The 17645-nt window shown below is 43.3% G+C and overlaps 1 protein-coding gene across 9 annotated transcripts in view; it reads right to left on the bottom strand.

Annotated features, from left to right (window-relative positions):
- ripor2 (RHO family interacting cell polarization regulator 2) overlaps nt 1-17645 on the bottom strand; it is a 43847-nt gene that overhangs the window by 8993 nt on the left and 17209 nt on the right. For all 9 annotated transcript variants that reach the window (XM_078081569.1, XM_040189716.2, XM_040189713.2 and 6 more), the window contains exons 2-7: nt 8894-9014; nt 6523-6678; nt 6234-6312; nt 5519-5542; nt 5086-5139; nt 334-483 (exon numbers count right to left, since the gene is read on the bottom strand). In XM_078081569.1, coding sequence (XP_077937695.1) covers nt 334-483; nt 5086-5139; nt 5519-5542; nt 6234-6312; nt 6523-6678; nt 8894-9014 — 584 coding nt within the window. The remainder of the gene's footprint in view (nt 1-333; nt 484-5085; nt 5140-5518; nt 5543-6233; nt 6313-6522; nt 6679-8893; nt 9015-17645) is intronic.

Raw genomic sequence — 17645 nt, forward strand, 5'->3', positions numbered from 1 at the left:
TTTTTATACATTATACGTTTCAGAGTTACTATAATGAGCCAAATTTTAATTCAGCAGAGCGTAATTGGACGGCTTTCTGCCTCCCTGCGCGTTCATTGATCGTCAGCAAGTGGCTTTTGGTGGGGGGACGGAGGGACGAGGGGGTTGAAAAGGGACGTGCTTTTAGTGGCGCTGACTTAGCAACTTTCTTGATCGATTTTTAAAAAGGGCGTAAGTGCTCCAAGCTACTTTATCGGGAAAAATAAATAAATCAATAAGCGTTACAAAATTCCTCATGAGAATGTGCAGCTTTTTGCTTCCGCAGACACTGAAGAACATTCTCTGTGCCGGTACCTCGGTGTACTCCTTATAGCGGCGGTTGACCTCCGTGATGCTCTCCTTGGTGCCCTTGGTGGAGGGTGAGGAGGAGAAGGCCTGCTTCATCCGGCTGGCACCGTCCCTCAAACGGCTCTGGATGCAGAAGGCCTCATACAGCTCATCCACCTGGAAGCAGACGAGAGTCCCTCCATCTTTAATAAATGTTCCACAGGGACAATAAGGCATTCGCACACATGCAAACTTTCACATTCATCCGTTCTCACACATGTGGGAGAAATGCAGTAATGAAAGAGGGTGAGTCTTTAAAGTTGAAACCCTCCCCAAGTTATACATCAAAACATCTCTGGGCAGGAGGCAAACTCCTCAAAACAACGGTCATCTAAATTATTCTGGATGTGTTTACATCTCACTGGGATTCATTCAAGGATGTCTAACACAGCTTTGGACTTTAGAAGTAGTACGTAACATGTCAGCGAGAAGATTCTTTCACAATGTTCATATTCTGGAAAAGGAGTTAGAGAATACAAAAAAGGGAGAAACAATGAAACTTTGATAGGAAAAGAAAGCTGACACATTCAAACAGGACCGTAATCAAGGTGAGACCAGACAGAAACGGAGTAGAAGAGTCGAGACAGCTGGTATGTACCAGTGTAAATGTGTTGCAGGACCCCGGTGGAAGACTCCCAATGCGGGGGAACAACAGGCGGCGTTTAGAGCTCATCTGGAGAAGTCTGCCTGACTTCAGCTTGCCGCATAAGCCCGATCAAACCCATCGGGACATTTAACTGCAATTAAATCCTGAAAATAAGATTGCGTTGCATCTTGATAAAGTATGTTTTTAAATGAATGTTTAATCTTGTAATCTTAGGGTTGTGCTAGTCTGGATATCATCAAAATCTGCAATATTCATCCTGTGGTAATCATGAGGTGAATCTTATGGGAATCCATTTAATATATATTTTTTTAATTTGCCGAGTCAAAGTTATTTCTCCATGAAACCACAACTTCCAGTCCAGATAGTCGTCATCATGTCGGTCTGATTTCCTGCTGTCCCAAACAAAAATATGATCAGCCGGGCAAAACAAAACACCCCTGGTGAGCCTCAAAGGGAAATAGATCAGCTGCCTGACTCGAGTGCTGAAATATTGATGTCCTGCACTCTCCATGGCATTCATTAGGGAGGAGTGGTAGAAAATGGTCCATTCATGGCTGCAGCCATCTCAACAGCTCCTCTGAGTGTTTTCTTTGAGCATCTTCGTGTCTAAGCCATGGACTGCCAGCATGTCTGTGTGAGCAGACTGTGGCCATGTTTACATACACGGCGCACGTTGTTGTTGTTGTGGTTGTTTGGCACATACACTTTGTATGATAAACCCGCAAGTGTGTTCCTTAGGATGGGGGACGTAGTCTAATAGCCTCACTATCTGGGCACAAATGCCTGCAGACAACACCCATCCCCAACCCACCATCTCCACCTCAAAGCAACCGGCCCCCCCTCAGCACCCCCACCCCTGACTGGGACCCGGCCCCGTCTGTCTGTCTGTGGTATGTGGTGAATGCGGCGGGGCTGCAGCAGCTGAGCTGAGCCAGCTATAAAATAACCTCCAACCACAACCGTTATTCTCAGCTCTCATCTGATTCAGAGGAATCGATTGATAGCTTTAAGCTGTGTTTGTTTGAAACAAAACAGGGGGGGGAAGGGAATATGTTTTGTTGTTGGTGACACGCTTCATATGTTTAGAACTTTTGAACTGATTAAGTCAAGAAAACATTATTGTACTCTTGAATGAGTGGACATCTACAAAGAAATGAATGATCGGTGACAACATTGCGCCTTCAAAAATTAGGGCTGATGAATTGCCACCATTGTTCGCTGGTAATCAGTAATCACATCATTATGAGCTAATTAAGCTCATTTTTGTCGCCCGTGACAATAGCCCCTTGCTGCCTTCACAGAAACGTCCTCGTGAAGGTCAGCCAAGCGCCGCTCCAGAGGACGGCCATCAGCATATTGCAACACCTCAGGCTCATTTCACCCCAGAAAGGATAAACACAAACAAAGCCAAGGCAGAAACCTCAATGCAGGAAGACAGATAAAACATGTTATATTTCATATAACGCACAATGCATTTCTAGTTCAGGTTATGGCCTTTGGATCTAAAATTACATTATAAGGAAAAATAGAACATTTTAGAAAGTGAAACATGAATGGCTCAGAGACCCAGTGAAATTTGGTGAAGCTTTATTTGGATTTATGAGGGATTGTCTCTGTATTGACTGTATATCTGACTTTAAACTGTGGGATTTTAAATATGAGCACTGAATATTTAGGATAAAGCAGGAATCCTCTTAAGATATGGCCATTATCCTGTATAGTGACACACACACACACACACACACACACACACACACACACACATATTTTAAGGAGATTAAAACAGGCGGCCCGCATCAAACAGCATCAAACACACAGACCCATCTCTCTGGAGAACTGTCTGTCGAAGTGTGCGTGTCTGTGTGTGTGTGTGTGTGTGTCGGTCTGTTGATGTGTGTGTGTGTGTGTGTGTGTGTGTGCGCGCGCATGCTGTTTCAATTAGCATAAAAAATACACTCACATGCAAAGTATTTACACTCATTCTGGAATGAATTTGACACAATTAAGACACAAAGAGGAGGAGCCTGGCAGCTGCACTTCTCACCTTCAATCTCACTCATCCCCTTAATGATGCCCTGCTAAAACTAGCCACACACACGGGGTTGTATTTGGCCACCTGCTTTTCCATGTGTGCCAATTACTGCTCAGACATCTGCAGGCAGCACGTGCAGGAACAATAGACCACGTTGGTGGGACACACACACACACACACACACACACACACACACACACACACACACACACACACACACACACACACACACACACACACACACACACACACACACACACACACACACACACACACACACACACACACACACACACACACACACACCTTGCTGACGGATAATTGCTGTCCTGCACACAGAGGGACACCTGAGCAGACACTGAGGAACCATTCACACTTAGTCGCTCAAAGCTGCGGCCTTGTTCTGAGATGAGGTAGAGTACGCAACCCGCTCTTTTCTGTGTACAGTTTTAATCATACGTGCTCGACATGGGCCAACATACACGCTGATATATCCAGAACGTGTGTGTATAAAGCCAATAGCCACTTACAGGGCAGCCAGGGGTGATCAAGGGATACAAGCCAACATGACCTTTTTTTTTGTAAATTAATCAAGAATGCATTTTGCTCTTCTTCACTCAAGGTTGCAAGATTAGAGATTGGGATTACTTTGATTGCCTCTCAACAGCTCCCAATATGTTGATGGCAAGCCAGAAAAATCCCTTTAAAATGAATATTTTCATTCAACAAAGAAAACTTTAAAGTTGCATTTTTTTTAAGAGCATCACACTGCTGGAAAAGAAAGAACATTTGCTACACTGTGGGACTTCTAACTTAAACAGGGAGTCATACCGTCTGTTGTAGAGTAACGCCAGGGAAGTGAATATAAGCGAATAAGAAATTACGAAAAGTTGTTAGGTTAACACAATTTTATTTCCAGCTGATTATCTGCACAGTCAGTCAGTGAGTCGATGAAAAAACAAGCGTTTGGAAAAGGAGCGCCGCTACATATTTGGAATGAAAGTGCACAGGCCGTGCTAGATTTAGCTTACTTTATACTGACGCTCTAGAGGCTTTTTATTTGTCTGACAAGAAAAATCACCTCAAATATTTAAAAGTGCATTCAAATCTATTTTTGCACAGAGCCAGAAGGAACACAGGAGCTTCAGGGTAATGCTGGATGCAAAGTAGAAGCGCTTTGAGCAGGCGCTCGTTTCAACTGCATCCTGTGACAACGTCTCAAGAGATGAAAAGCGCTGCGTCCGTTTGTGTTTTCTCCTTGTTATCGAGTGGAGCATTCAGGCAGATACATTTCCTACAACGAGCTTCTACAACTACATCACCCATTTCCAAATGACTCATCACATTCTGTCTCTGTCTCCTCTCATCCTTCTTGTTAAAAAGCTCCCTGACAATCGCTCCCCGCTGCGGCCTGCCGACCGCTCCGACCCAGATTCACCGCCTTCACCCAGTCAGAAACATTACAACAAATCTGACCAAAGAACGTTGCTCTGTCTTGTCTGGCTTTTGGACATCTCTGGGTAAGTATTTCAAGTCGGTCAGGACACATGTGATCCTGAAATGGCAATAGCTGGTCCCTCGGGACCACAAAGACTTTGTTCTCCGTTATTACCTTCGGAGCTGCACTGTTTTGTGTATTCGGATCGCCTGCTGTTCCGTTTGATTTGACGCACAGCGAGGGACACTATTACAGGACTACAAAACATGTCGTTTGCAACCTTGCCGGGGATTAGTGTCCCAAATAGGCAACTAGGGACACGACTTAAGAGGATGCAGGACAAAAAGTTTCCCTATCTGGAGAGCAACCACCCAAACAGCTGAAAATGTCCCACACACAAAATCCTTCCTCCAGTAAAGACCCAACATAAACCGGCAGGAGGTGATTCTATTATCATCAGCTTTATCAAAATGAATAAAAGCTAGATGAAGAAGACTGACATCAGATGAAGCAACTGCCCGCACTTGCTTGTCTTAGCGTAGCTTAGCATAAAGACGGGAAACGGGGGGGAAGCTCGAACAGAACGCAAAATCATTTGTAATGTATCATTTTAAGAATTGGCTGATATCAATCAGCTCTTACCTTGCTCATGTGAAACTCCAGGCGTCTCATGTATCTTTCGATGGTTTTGATTTGCTGCAGAAAGGAAGTCACAGCACAACAATTTACTGGCGCCCCAAACATCTGGTTTAAAGCCGCACACATTGGTGTCCACACTACATGACATGATGAGACTGAAGATATCTTTCAGTCTCAGTTAGTTAATCCATCTCATGCCGTTCCTCCTGTCCAATCCCACACTTTTCCCTCTTTAATCATCTTTCCTGCATTATTCCTCAAATCCCTTCAGCTATTCCCTTCTCCGCTCTGAACTTCTTCCCTCATTTATTCGGCTTCTAGCGGTTCTTTCCCCTGCGTTCGTCCCTTTTTATTTTTACATCAAAAGATTTCCCCCCTCAGCACACGGCAAGCATGGAGCAGTTTGTTACAGCAGACCCTCCCCCCATCAACCCACCTTGTCAAGATCGTAGAGCACTCCCTAGTGAGAAAAAAACACACAGACACACAAAATCACAGTTAAAGTTAAGAGGCAGAGCTGAAACGGCTTAAAAATTGTAAAGCCAACTGTAGTAAAAAAGGTATTTCTGGAAGTCTTGACTCTTTGTCCAGTGTGTCTGTTTATGTGTGAGACAGTTTACATTGTAGCAAATAAAAATACATTCACATGTGATGTTTAAGTTGAGCCTTGTTGTCGTATATCGATGATCATTTTAAAGATAACAAAAGTGGGTATACACGATGAAACAAATTACGTATTAATTTAAGTTAAATTAAGTACGAAATGAACGTACTGCAGTTGTTTTTTTAACTTATTTGATAAGCATAAGGGAATATTTAATTACAGTAATTACATTGGCTTATTGACCATAATGGCATCTCTGCAAACAGGAGGAGTTTCTGTTACAAATAAATAAATCAGCACATCGAACGCTTCATTTAGCAGTTAAATGTTGTATTTCTTAAACTATCAAGATGCTACTTACTTTGAGTGACAGAGCCATTCTAGCCTTCATCTCCAGTCTTTATTCTAAGCTAAGCTAAATTCATTCTCGCCTCAGCTAAATGTACACAGTACAGAAAAGGCTAATTTCCTTAATGTCCTTTAAGATGTAGGTAATGTGGGACTGAAGTGCTGGCGATGTGTTCTATACTGTACGGCAGTTCCTCACCAGGCGAGAGTTTCTCTTCATGTCCTTCATCAGACACATTAGTTTTTCCAGCTCTGTCTGATGAACTTCAAGATACTCACTACGAGACAACAAAGGATAAAGCTTCAGGTTTAGTACAGATTTAAAAAGGAACTCTATCAATGTCTGCGAGGGATATTAAAGAAACACTCAAGACGTCCCTCAAGCGTAAAAAGAAATGATTTCAACATCATTTGATTAGTTAATGGACTGAAAAAGGAGACATTTTAATTGCTCGACTGAGCGTTGCGTGATTACACAGCGCACTCACTCCAGGCCTTGTTTGAGTGCGTTGTAAACTTCCTCGAGTCTTTTGGGCTGCGGCTCCCTGGAGCTGCTGCCCCCCTTGTGTCCTGCCGGGTGGGTCTTCTTCGGCTTCGACTGAGGCTTCTTCTGCACCGCCGAGTTCCCCATGAACGAGTTACAGCTGCACACACAACACAAAAACACGCGACCGAAAAAGAGGTTACGCTTCTTTAATTTGTGTGCAATGATGTAAAAACGGTTCTGAATTAGATCTCATAGCGAGGGCTTGTAAAGTCTCTTCACACAGAGACGTATAACAAAAACCCGTCAGACGTGATCATCACAGGGATGTGGGAAACGCATGCAAACATGTGACTCCCAACCCGACCTCTCTGTGTGTGTGTGTTTGACCTGCGATTCATCTTCTGCTGGAGTTTACGCACAAAACACACAGTCACACTCCCAGCAAATCACTGACATTCAGTACTGTTCACTCTCTTCCACAGGCAGCGTGACCGGGCCGAGGGCGGTAGTGGACACATGTGGATAGAGTGAAACAAGAGTTCATCCGCTCATCGACTGCAACGCAGGCTCCTTTAAATGCTACTGAGAGACGCAGCAATAAACCAGCAGAATTAATGTATCTTTATCTCCAACAGGGATGGATGAATTAGCTGAATTAGACCGTTGATTGAAAGCTCCAGCAATGATTTCAGAGTCACAAGCCTGTAATTTATGCTGAAATAAAGGGGAAAAAAAAAATGTTCTGCCACAGTAGCAAACCTCTGAAGCCTTTCACATCAACTCATTCTAGGTCACACTCATCTTTTGCTCATGTTCATCTCTGGCTTTGAACAACCATTACAGATTTGGCTGAAAAGTGACAATTACCCTGGACTTAATGAAACTGATGACATTCCAGCACTCGACATGTTGGAACGTGCCACGTCTTGCCTCGTACCAGGGAACACTGCGAGTTGAGCTAAGCTGCCACAAATGTAGGGCACGGCGGAACGAGAGCACCGCGTAGCCTTGGGGTCACGCAAGCTCTACTGTAGATGTGTCTCTTGGCAGTGACACACACACACACACGTATAGATGCAAACACAATTCCACACTGACAGACAACTGTGCCAAATACGGCAACGTCTGCAGTAAGCATGCATGCGTAAATGCACACAAAACACGCATACGTCCACACGCATGCAAAACCTCTGCTGAATAACAAGAAATACAATCCAGTGGCCTCAGAAGCGGAATCTCTGCAGCGTTCTGCCTCGCTCATTATCAGAACCGGGTAACTTGTCAGTCTCCTACACACCCGAGTCATTCCAACCAATTACCCCAGTCAGTGTCTGAGCCGGGAGAAAAGATGGGGAACAGCGACTTTAGATGGTTCTCCCAGCGGGACCGAGGTCTAATGAAGAGGACCAAGCATCAACAGCAGAAAAAGTGTCAGTGAGTTGTGAGCGGGTTTTGTCATGTGACGACTCATGAGAGCACTCAGGAGGCACTAAGATCAAATTCTCGATTCTCTCATGATCTCGAGCAACATCTCACAACCGGCTTCTGGCCATGAATGAAACAATCATCAGCAAACAGATGAATGCGTGTGGTTATAAACAGAGTGCTTTTAGACTTCAGTCCCCTTACAGGATCACAAGACTGGCTGCGGCGGTCTGAACTTTACAAAGGTCGGTACCAGATTAAGGAGTCGTTTTAATTTGGCCAAGAATCAACAGATATATTTTCATTACAAAGTAAAAATATTGCACAAAAAAAACAAAAAAGTTCCCATGAAGTGAGTTACTGGCATCTTCTTAAAACCCTGTATCTTTGCTCCAACATAATCCCTTTACACGGGTTGTCTTTCTCATCAACATCCCTCCAACACACTCATAGATGTTACACAGATTTGTATCTATAATAGATTATGTAAGTGAACAAATCTCTGTGGGTTTATTGTCATGCCATGTTAGGTAAAAATAATGCTTACCTAATGCTTAATAGATTTAGCTAAATAAAAAAGGAATTTGTCCTTAACCCCACAGGTTGGGCTGATGCAGATTTCCATATTTAACAGAATGCTTACAAAACAGTAAATAGTCCCACCTGTCATGCTTCAGTAACAAGAAGGTACGGTTTTGAAAGAAGTGGGCATGAATCATCCAAACAAAAGATGGAGAATGTTGGATCAAACACATTTTTGGTGTCTTCTGCTTCTGCTTTGACGATTAACACAATGAGCTTTGACTCTAAACATGAATAGTTTCTGTGGTACTATACTCTTATATATTCATTTCACCATTCGATGTAAAATCCTCCCCACTGCCTTCAATTTGTGTTTTCACAGATGAGTGACATCAGCAGACCGACAGTTTGTGACAGAGACTCACCGAGAGCGCCGCTCCTGCAGCGTGCTAAACCCGGCGAATGACTGACTCCGGATTATGCCGTTGGGCCCTCCGGGGGAGTGGGTGCCGGCCGCCATGATCTCCGGGACGCGGGACGACACTCCTGGAGAAAAGACACACACAAATCCTCAATGAAACATCCACGGCGCTTCAGCGTGAAGGTTATTCAGAGCGGAGGGAGCGTTGTGCAAAGCGCCAGCGAGTTGGTGAAGCGTGCGTGCGCGATGTGGACGAACAGCATGCAGCGCCTGCACCAACACGTCTACTTGGACCCGTCAGTCACAAAGTCGCTCAGCAGCAAACAAGTTTCTTCAGTTACTGTTTTCCTTCCTCAAGCAGGTGTCACAAAGCAAAGATTTCATCCATCTCAACTTAGAGGTTGACCTTTTAGTCTGACACAGGCAGAAGCAACTGAGGAATTGCGCCACAGATCTGCTTTAAAAAGCCACTTTGCCTGAATCCAATTCACTTGTTTCCAGGAAAAAAAAAAAAAAAAAAAACACAGTCCAGACTGTCCTACGGCTGAGTAATCTAATCAGCTTCTCCTGCGGGTCAAACATCTTTTATCACCGTGTCTACATTTAGCAGCAGCTTGTCAGATTTCATCCTTTTTTTAAAGAGGAGGTGGAGTGCATCACGGTTCATGTTTGCACTGAAAATAGAAACGTCCACAAATAGCTGTCAGATAACGATGTAGCAGAGAGGAAGTGCCCAGAGAGATTAACAAATCTCAGTTTTAGCTACATGCTGAGACTGTGTCCAGATTATGGTGCTGATGGCAGCAGGTTGGCTTTTAATCTTAAAAGGAGTTCAGTGAATAACTGTTTCATAGCAAACGAAGCAGGGAGGCACCACTCTGCTGCAGTTCTGCCGACCTTAACTTGAATGTAGTTTCATGCGTTGAGTCGATAGTGTGATGATTGTAGCGAGGACGTGTCATTCATGTTAAATCAGTGACACTGCACAACTGAGCTAAAAGGAAAAGTACTGTGAACACACAACTGCCAGGAGGAAAGAGACATTTGTATAATCAAATGCATCTCTGTGCTGATAAGCAGAGGAATCAGCTTGTGAAGCAGAGCTCAGTGTTCAGCTCTCCTGTGAGCTTCTCTCCTCTCAAACAAACAAGATAAACTGCGCCGCAGCGCTTCCAGTTAAACAGCTCCAATGACTTCATCTTTCGTCGGTTATGTTTGAGTTTGTGGGGCCTTGTGGTTTTATGTATATTTTTAATTCACTGACCCATCGGCCTCTTTCTCCAGAGGAAAGACCTTCTCTCTCTCACACACACACACCTCAAAGTTATAAGCGATTGAGCATCCTTTGGTCTGTGAGCCACATACCGACCCGACACCTCGGTAACACTAGCGCCTTGTTTTGCAGTGGGGGGATGAGAGGTGGGGGGGTGGCGGACAAAAGAACGGTGAGTCCGATACCTTGAGGCTATTAATAGAAGCTTGCTCACTTTAACGGGGACCCTGACGGCAGTGACACAGTGAGTTGAGCGTCAGGACCAATGGATGGATCGATGTATTTGCTCAGAACAGCACGGCCCATGTAGGCCAAAAATATCTTCTACGTACTGGTTTGTCTGTGAAAATTACACAATATGATTCAAATAAATGTCAATACTATTAAAGCTGCAAAAAAAAAAAAATGACTTCATATAAATTTGGTCTTTTACAAGTTGATCGACGTTTCCCAGATGAATGCATGATAATAGTACTGTACTGAAACACAATCAGTCATATCTATATTAATGCTCGCCCAAAGCATAGGTGGTAGCGGGGAAAAAACAAATAAGGAGAACAGCAGTTTGTTCTCTGGATGCTCCACAGCAATATTCCACCTCGCCGCGTTTGTCTCTCTAACGTTGACTCACGCTCCTAAAACAAGAGCAGTAGGAGGGAAATGCTACACGGTACATGTTGTTATCTAATGCTTTGGGTAATCACAGAACTGGCTGGACATTATACCACAGCTGTTTTTCAAATATTTCCCGTAGATTTAGACCAGAGAACATGGCCACGTGAAAGTTGTGCATAAGGACACCAGATGGTATGAGCGTTGTTTTTTTCAGTGACCTGATAATCTCAAAGTAGTACTGCCAATTATGAAGCCTTGAGAAAATAAGAGCACAACTCACGGTCAGCAGGGAATGGATGTGGAATAACAGCACTCGCACAATTCCAACAGCTCACTAAAATCTAATGACTGCAGGAAATGAAGACCGTGTTTGTCCTACGTTCTTTTATCAGGGGGATCCCACCCACAACTGGATAAATGTGACTTTATGAAAAGTTAACAGTCTTCTCCTCATCAGTAACAGAGCAAACACGTGAGTTTTAAAATGAAAAAAATTTGAAATTATTTTTCCAAACAAAACGGTCAAACATTGTTTCGAGCTTCTATGTGAGAGTATTTGCTGTTTTTAAAGACATTTAAAGACGTCATGTTAGATCCCGGAAACGGAATTGTCATTCACTCAAGTTGAACAAAACAAAGCCGTTTCACTCTCTGGGAGGGTTTCGTAGGACACATTTTGGGACGAGTTGTATGCCAAACGTTCAGTCACGTCCAGGATTTTCCCAAAACCCTCCCCAGCCTCAGCAAGCTCCTTCAAAACCAACATTTATAGAAATGGTCCCCCACGTACATAAAAACCCACACAAACACAAAGAGCGTTGTGTTCAGTCGCTGAATCATGAAAAAACGTTCCTTTGCAACTCTTCGTGTCACCGCTCAGCTCGTCCTAAGCACCTTTCAGAATGGGAACAACAATGCAAACTCTCGTGCGTGTTCTGGTCTGGTGCCAGCCTTTAACCCGGGTTGAATACCGTCCATTCACTAGGCTTTTTTTTCTTTCTTCTTCATCTGGTGTTCACACACCAGCAGCCTAAATGCCCTCAACGAGGTGTGAGAGAGCGCTTCTTTTTGCAGTAGGTGTACTGCTGCACTGATGGGACTAATGCATTAATGCACATTGTCCTGCCCTCTCACACCAGTACCCGAATATGACGCAAGCGTGTGCGCCCGAGTGTGCAGAAGTGTGTATTTATGTTTTAAAAAGAAAGGCCGGCCCGCAGTGCACGTTAGGAACAGGAGCCTAATCCTTGATGCCTGTATAAATTAGCCTCACCATGGCAACAGTAGACAAAATGGGATAAAGTGTGTTATGTAAAAAACGCTTATGAGAGCCAACTGCCAAGAAGTGGGACGCACGGCCTCGTGTTACAGGACAGAGGCTTTTAAAAGCACCAACTCGCTATTTGGAAAGACCTTTTTTAGATTCTGATCGATTACAGATGCCGCTTTAAATGGCATCCAAAGCCTTCTTGATCAGCCTTCCATTACTTTCTAAATTGTGTTTTTTAGTTTTATTCAATGAGTCAGCAAATGAAGATAACAAGAGAATAATGCAGCAAGGAGATGAAAGATTTGAGAGGAGACAGAAGTGTATAAAAAGATGAATCATCCTGGTTACAAGAGAAACAATCAGGAACACAGAACAAATGCAATAGTGACGAGATACTGTTTACAAGACTGGAAATGGACCGACATGCTCCAACACATCCTGCAGGTTGCCAGCACGTGCCTAAAAGCTGCTCCATTTCCCTTGATATGTCGACGTCTCTGTGAACTGGTTCAGTGAGGACGGGTAACTGTTGGTTCTGAGCCAGCTGGAGCTAAAACGAGCCGCAGGCTTCCACCTCTGAGCCAAAACATACCACATTGTTGCTTTCTGTGTTTTTTCCCCTGTAATCTTGAAAACAAGTGAGGACAGGGTTTGATTTTGTGCACATCGGCTTATAATCAACCTCTCAAGTGTCTCAAACACGATGAAAAAAGAAAAAGAAGTTTCACTAAAGTCTACTTATATTATCAGGTATTAATCTATACAACCAGAAACCAAAAGTTTCTTCAAATATTAAGATTAAAGACATAATGACATGTCAGCTCTCTACAGATGTCAAACTGTCTACATAATTACATGCATGCATAAAGTACAAAAGATTCATTTTGAAATGAAAGGTAACACGTTTTATTCCCACTTTCATCTCAGGTCCCATTAACCTGTGGACCCTTTTGGAAAGGACATTTTCCAAATCCAAAAGATACCTGCAGGTGAAGGGCGTGACATTGACAAACCTGCCTGCAGAAAACACAGACGCATAATCACTGCATAGCCATGTTTATGAAAGGTGAGACCAGAGTGGTGCACATGCAAATGTAATTAGACAGAAAAATCATAATATTGCTTTTTAACTGACTTCAGGATTATTTTATATTTACTATTAAAGACAAAATGACTCCAGAATAAAAGTGCCTAATTTTAAGGGCAGACTACTCTGTTCACCTGAGTGACGTTAGTCATCATGTGACAAATTAAAGAACATAATATCCTTTTTATAAAAATTGGAGTAAAATTACAAAGTGTATTTACATGGTGTTGCAATCTTTCCTCTTTTTTTAGACTCTTTGGGTTCAAGCTATTCCATCTCTGAGCTTGTGGAACCCCGAACCAAAGTAGAACTAGAAGAACTCAGAGCACAGACCGCTGGCAAGACCGTTTCCATAAGTCAAAAATAATGTGAATCCGTTTTGTAATACGGATCTTCTTCAAAATTGAAATGGGTTCTCTTCTGCAATTCACATCAACATTGGGCCGGTAGTTTTTCCATAAACCTGCTGAGAAACAGACAAGCAGAAACTGCACGAAAGAAATGACCTCCTTAGTTGGGGAAATTGACATCTTTTCATCCTACTAGCCAGAATGGAAATAAGTATTTTTCTAAAAGTGACACATTTATTTTTGCATCAGACTGTGTGTCAGGACCTTATCTAGTCCAAACTAATCAAGCAGCCTGAAACCCTGACCCAAAAAGTTAAAATCTCCTGATCTCATACATCCTCTCATGAGGAGTGATTAAAAAAAGGAAGCTATATCAACAATATTAACTAAATCAGCGGATGTCGATCAGTCATCTGATTATTTATCGGTTTATTAACAGACAGATTGTTAGTCAAGACGGGTCAGAAATGTTGCAGACAAGCTGAAGAAATGCACACACAAACATTTAGTCTGCGGTCTTATTTCGACATATGGTTATTAGAGGCCAGTGATGGATTTATGAGTCATCTCAATGTGTACACATAATTAGTGTCATAGCTTCATTTTAAGGATAATTGTGTTTAACAAGAACCAACTCTTGTTTCTGTCCATCTGTCGTTTCTGTAACCCCAGTGTGGGTGTGTGTGGGTCTAGTAAATTCAATTTTTATTCTAATTATAGGTCATCAGTGTCCTTTCGGAGCAGTGCATGAAGTAAAAATTAAGGCCAGGATATGAGGTGGCATTTAAATGCACACATGAGCAGATTAACTGAGTCGTGGCTGGACTTAAGCTTGGCTGAAGCAGCTGATGCTGACATTTCAGCAGCGGAGAGGAGCGTGTAATCACTTGTGAGAGCTGCAAGCCGAGCCACTGAATGTACAATCCACATTAACGGGTTATTTTATGACATTCGATGCATTATTAGACAGTATGGTAGAAAGCAGCCGCAGCTGAGAGACAGGAGCTTAAGTCATGACAACATTATCACCAGAAACTATTAACACCGCATGTCCACACATCCATGTCACCAGCATGATCCGCTCAGTGTCAATGAGATTAAGCAACAACAAAACATGTCAAACAGCAGGATCCACAGCCTGTCAATCGAAGGCCCCGATGTCAGTTTAGATTTGAAAGCCTAGTTAAGTTAATGTAGATCCTTTGGATCACACAAGGAGGAAATGCTCTGCAGATGTAGAGTCCACCTACACATTCCAAATATATTATTATAAATACATTATAATATAGACATTGGGTATTGACTAAAAAGGAATACAAAAAAAAAAAAAAAAAACTGCCAGTAATCACGATCCTTCTTTGATAGTCCGTCAAGTCTAGCGGCTAATTGTATGCTTATGAAGAAAAATATAGCCAACCAATTATCCGATTAGGTCTGATTAAATGCCTTTGAACTTGCATGAGAACCCGTTTCTAACCTGTTCTTCTTTGTCCATTATGTGTGAGCCTGATTGAAAGTGACCACCTATGCTGCAGCGCTGGAATGCTGTTACCATAACAGGATTTAACTGGATATTTCAGCTTCATTTGTTATTTTTTGCGGGAAATGAAAGGCAACATTGTTTTCACTGATAGCTGCTACTGTGATAATACAAGCGCAAAGTGCTGTACAGCATTGTGTGAATAAGCCGGCCATGGGAAAGCTGCCTGCCATTTGTCACAGTTGGAAACGGGAAGGTGAGGAGTGTGAGATGATCTCCCTTATTTAAATGAAAATAAAATGTGGGGGAAAACTTCACAACCCGCCATCTTTTCATTCAGGAAAAAAATAATTATGCTACAACCCTCCAATTAGTTCATGACAAAAGCCAAACAAGGCCAATCATCCGCATGCCACCACCCTTTTGTTTCACATGCTTTCTGGTTACGATTCACTGAACACCATGAAAAGCACACTTTCCCTCACCATCAATCCATACTGTACGTGGGATTTTCACAAAAGGAGGCATGGTGGATTTCTGTGTCACTCATCCCTCTTGCAGCCTTGACTCAGTTATTACCACACTGTTAACAATAACGAGTCAGAGTGGCTTGGAAAGAAAAAGAAAAAACACACAGCTGAAGCCAACAAGGGAAACAGACACCTCCGCATGTTCCTGAAATGAGCCTTCACTGGTAAATAAATACACCAGGGAGAAATAGTTTATCATCTTCTCCCTAAACTGCGGCTTGATAATGAAATAGTCCAACTAACTGGAGATTTGTCACTGTGTCTCAGGTGGAGACACAGCAGGGAGCCCTGATGCACCGACTGATGGCAGCTTGAGGAGCAATGGACAAACAGACAGCTAACTGCACTCCAATTACCTAAAAGGTCAAACAATTAGAGTTAACCATTTGGATTACGGAAGTAGGAAAAGTTCTAGAGCGAGATTGTGACGTGAAAAAAAGAAAATTAAACAGGAAAAAAAGAGTTGAGGCCGAGTTGCAGAAACGGTGACATCAGAATAAAGGATGATTCAGACACCGACGGAGAGATGAAGCAAGTCTGTGCATCTGTGGATGATGAAGCAGTAACACAGGAACGTCATTCACTGCTTAAAAAGCCGTTCATCATGTGAACCCATTCACTGGCCCCCGCCTCAACACACAGCTGTTCACATACCTCACACACACAGGCAGCAAACATCTGGTCCCACTGAGCTCTCCTGTACGTACTGTATTGACGCGTTTCACAGGCCGTTTTCATGGCTTGTCAGCTTTTATCTGCAGTGTAAGACCGAGGCCGAGCAGGAGCAGCAAGACGGGAGGGAGGGAGAACATGCAGAAAAGGTCAAGAGGCACTCAAAGACAATTCTCAGTGTATTGTAGCTTAGTGCGTCTAAGTGCTTACTGGGGACGTGCAGCTGAATCACTGTGTGTGATTTATCATTAAAGATCATATTTAGAAGACAAAAAGACCAAGCGCAGAGCCACAGTATAATCAGGGCTGAGGTGAGTCATGTACAACATAATGCAAGACTTCAGTCTCCGAACAACAGACTCTCATGTCTGCAGGCGTGGTTTCTTTTTTCTTTGAAATTCAGGGAGGAAACAAAGAGCCCCGAGCCCGACACGCTCCCTGTTTAAACGGCCCTACAAAGTTTTAAAAGGACTTTTATGAGCACAACTGAATTTTGACTGCGGTACCACCCCAGGGGCTGCAACTATTCATTTTTTTTAACAAAAATATAAGGGCCCATTATATCAAAGCAGAACAAATCACCTGACTTTACCTCTGCTTTGATCTTGTCATAAAGTCTGGTGATTGTCTAAATTAAAATGTATGGCTGGAACTCAGACAGGCCATTCATAACACTTCACAACCATTTACATCCACGCGTGGACACGCACTGGTGTGCCATGTGGGGGTAACACACATTGGTCAAAGTTGTCTAGGATGCGGCTCAGTGGAGGAGACCTGGGAGTAGCCAAAGATTTTGGTGGAATAAAATCTGCCACAAGAGCTCGGAGATTATTTTATGCACTTTAATGAACCGTATGTACATGTGGGAAGCATGTTAGAAGATCAACTGTAGCAAAAGCAATTGTGTGCATGCATTTTCTGCTACGATAATCAATAGCAAATGACCTCTGCTCGTCACTCCCAATAAGAAGGGCCACTATTCTTAAAACACATTTTCTCACAATCAGCTACAACCACTGCATTTCCAGCTCCAGCGGTGACATTTTCGGGTTGGGATGCTACTCAAATCCCCTCCCCTCACCCCGGGCGGCAGCGACCTTTAAAGTTTTAAGAGAGAACGTCACCCTGGCAACTACTCGCCTCATGACAAAGGAGCGGCGTCATCCCTCCCGCCTCCCCTCCTCGAGTCATCACACAGCTGCGTGTCACAACCCCTGCAGGCCCGCTGGGCAGAGAGTCTCCTCAAAAAAAGGTTGCAAATGTTGTGTTAATATGTGTGTCAAAGACAAAATCTGCAAAAACAGCGTGGAAACGCTGCAGGAGACTGAGACAATAACCAAACAAGCAGAGGCGGAGGAGACAGGAGGCCGGGAAGAAAAGTGCAGCATTGAGCAGCGTGGTCGTTGAGAGACACATCACAGTGTTGACGGCACAAGGAAAATGTATTAAAGTAACTATGAAGAAAACGGTGCTGCT

Source organism: Gasterosteus aculeatus, chromosome 10 (genome assembly GCF_964276395.1).
Source record: "Gasterosteus aculeatus chromosome 10, fGasAcu3.hap1.1, whole genome shotgun sequence".
Classification (NCBI taxonomy): Eukaryota; Metazoa; Chordata; class Actinopteri; order Perciformes; family Gasterosteidae; genus Gasterosteus; species Gasterosteus aculeatus.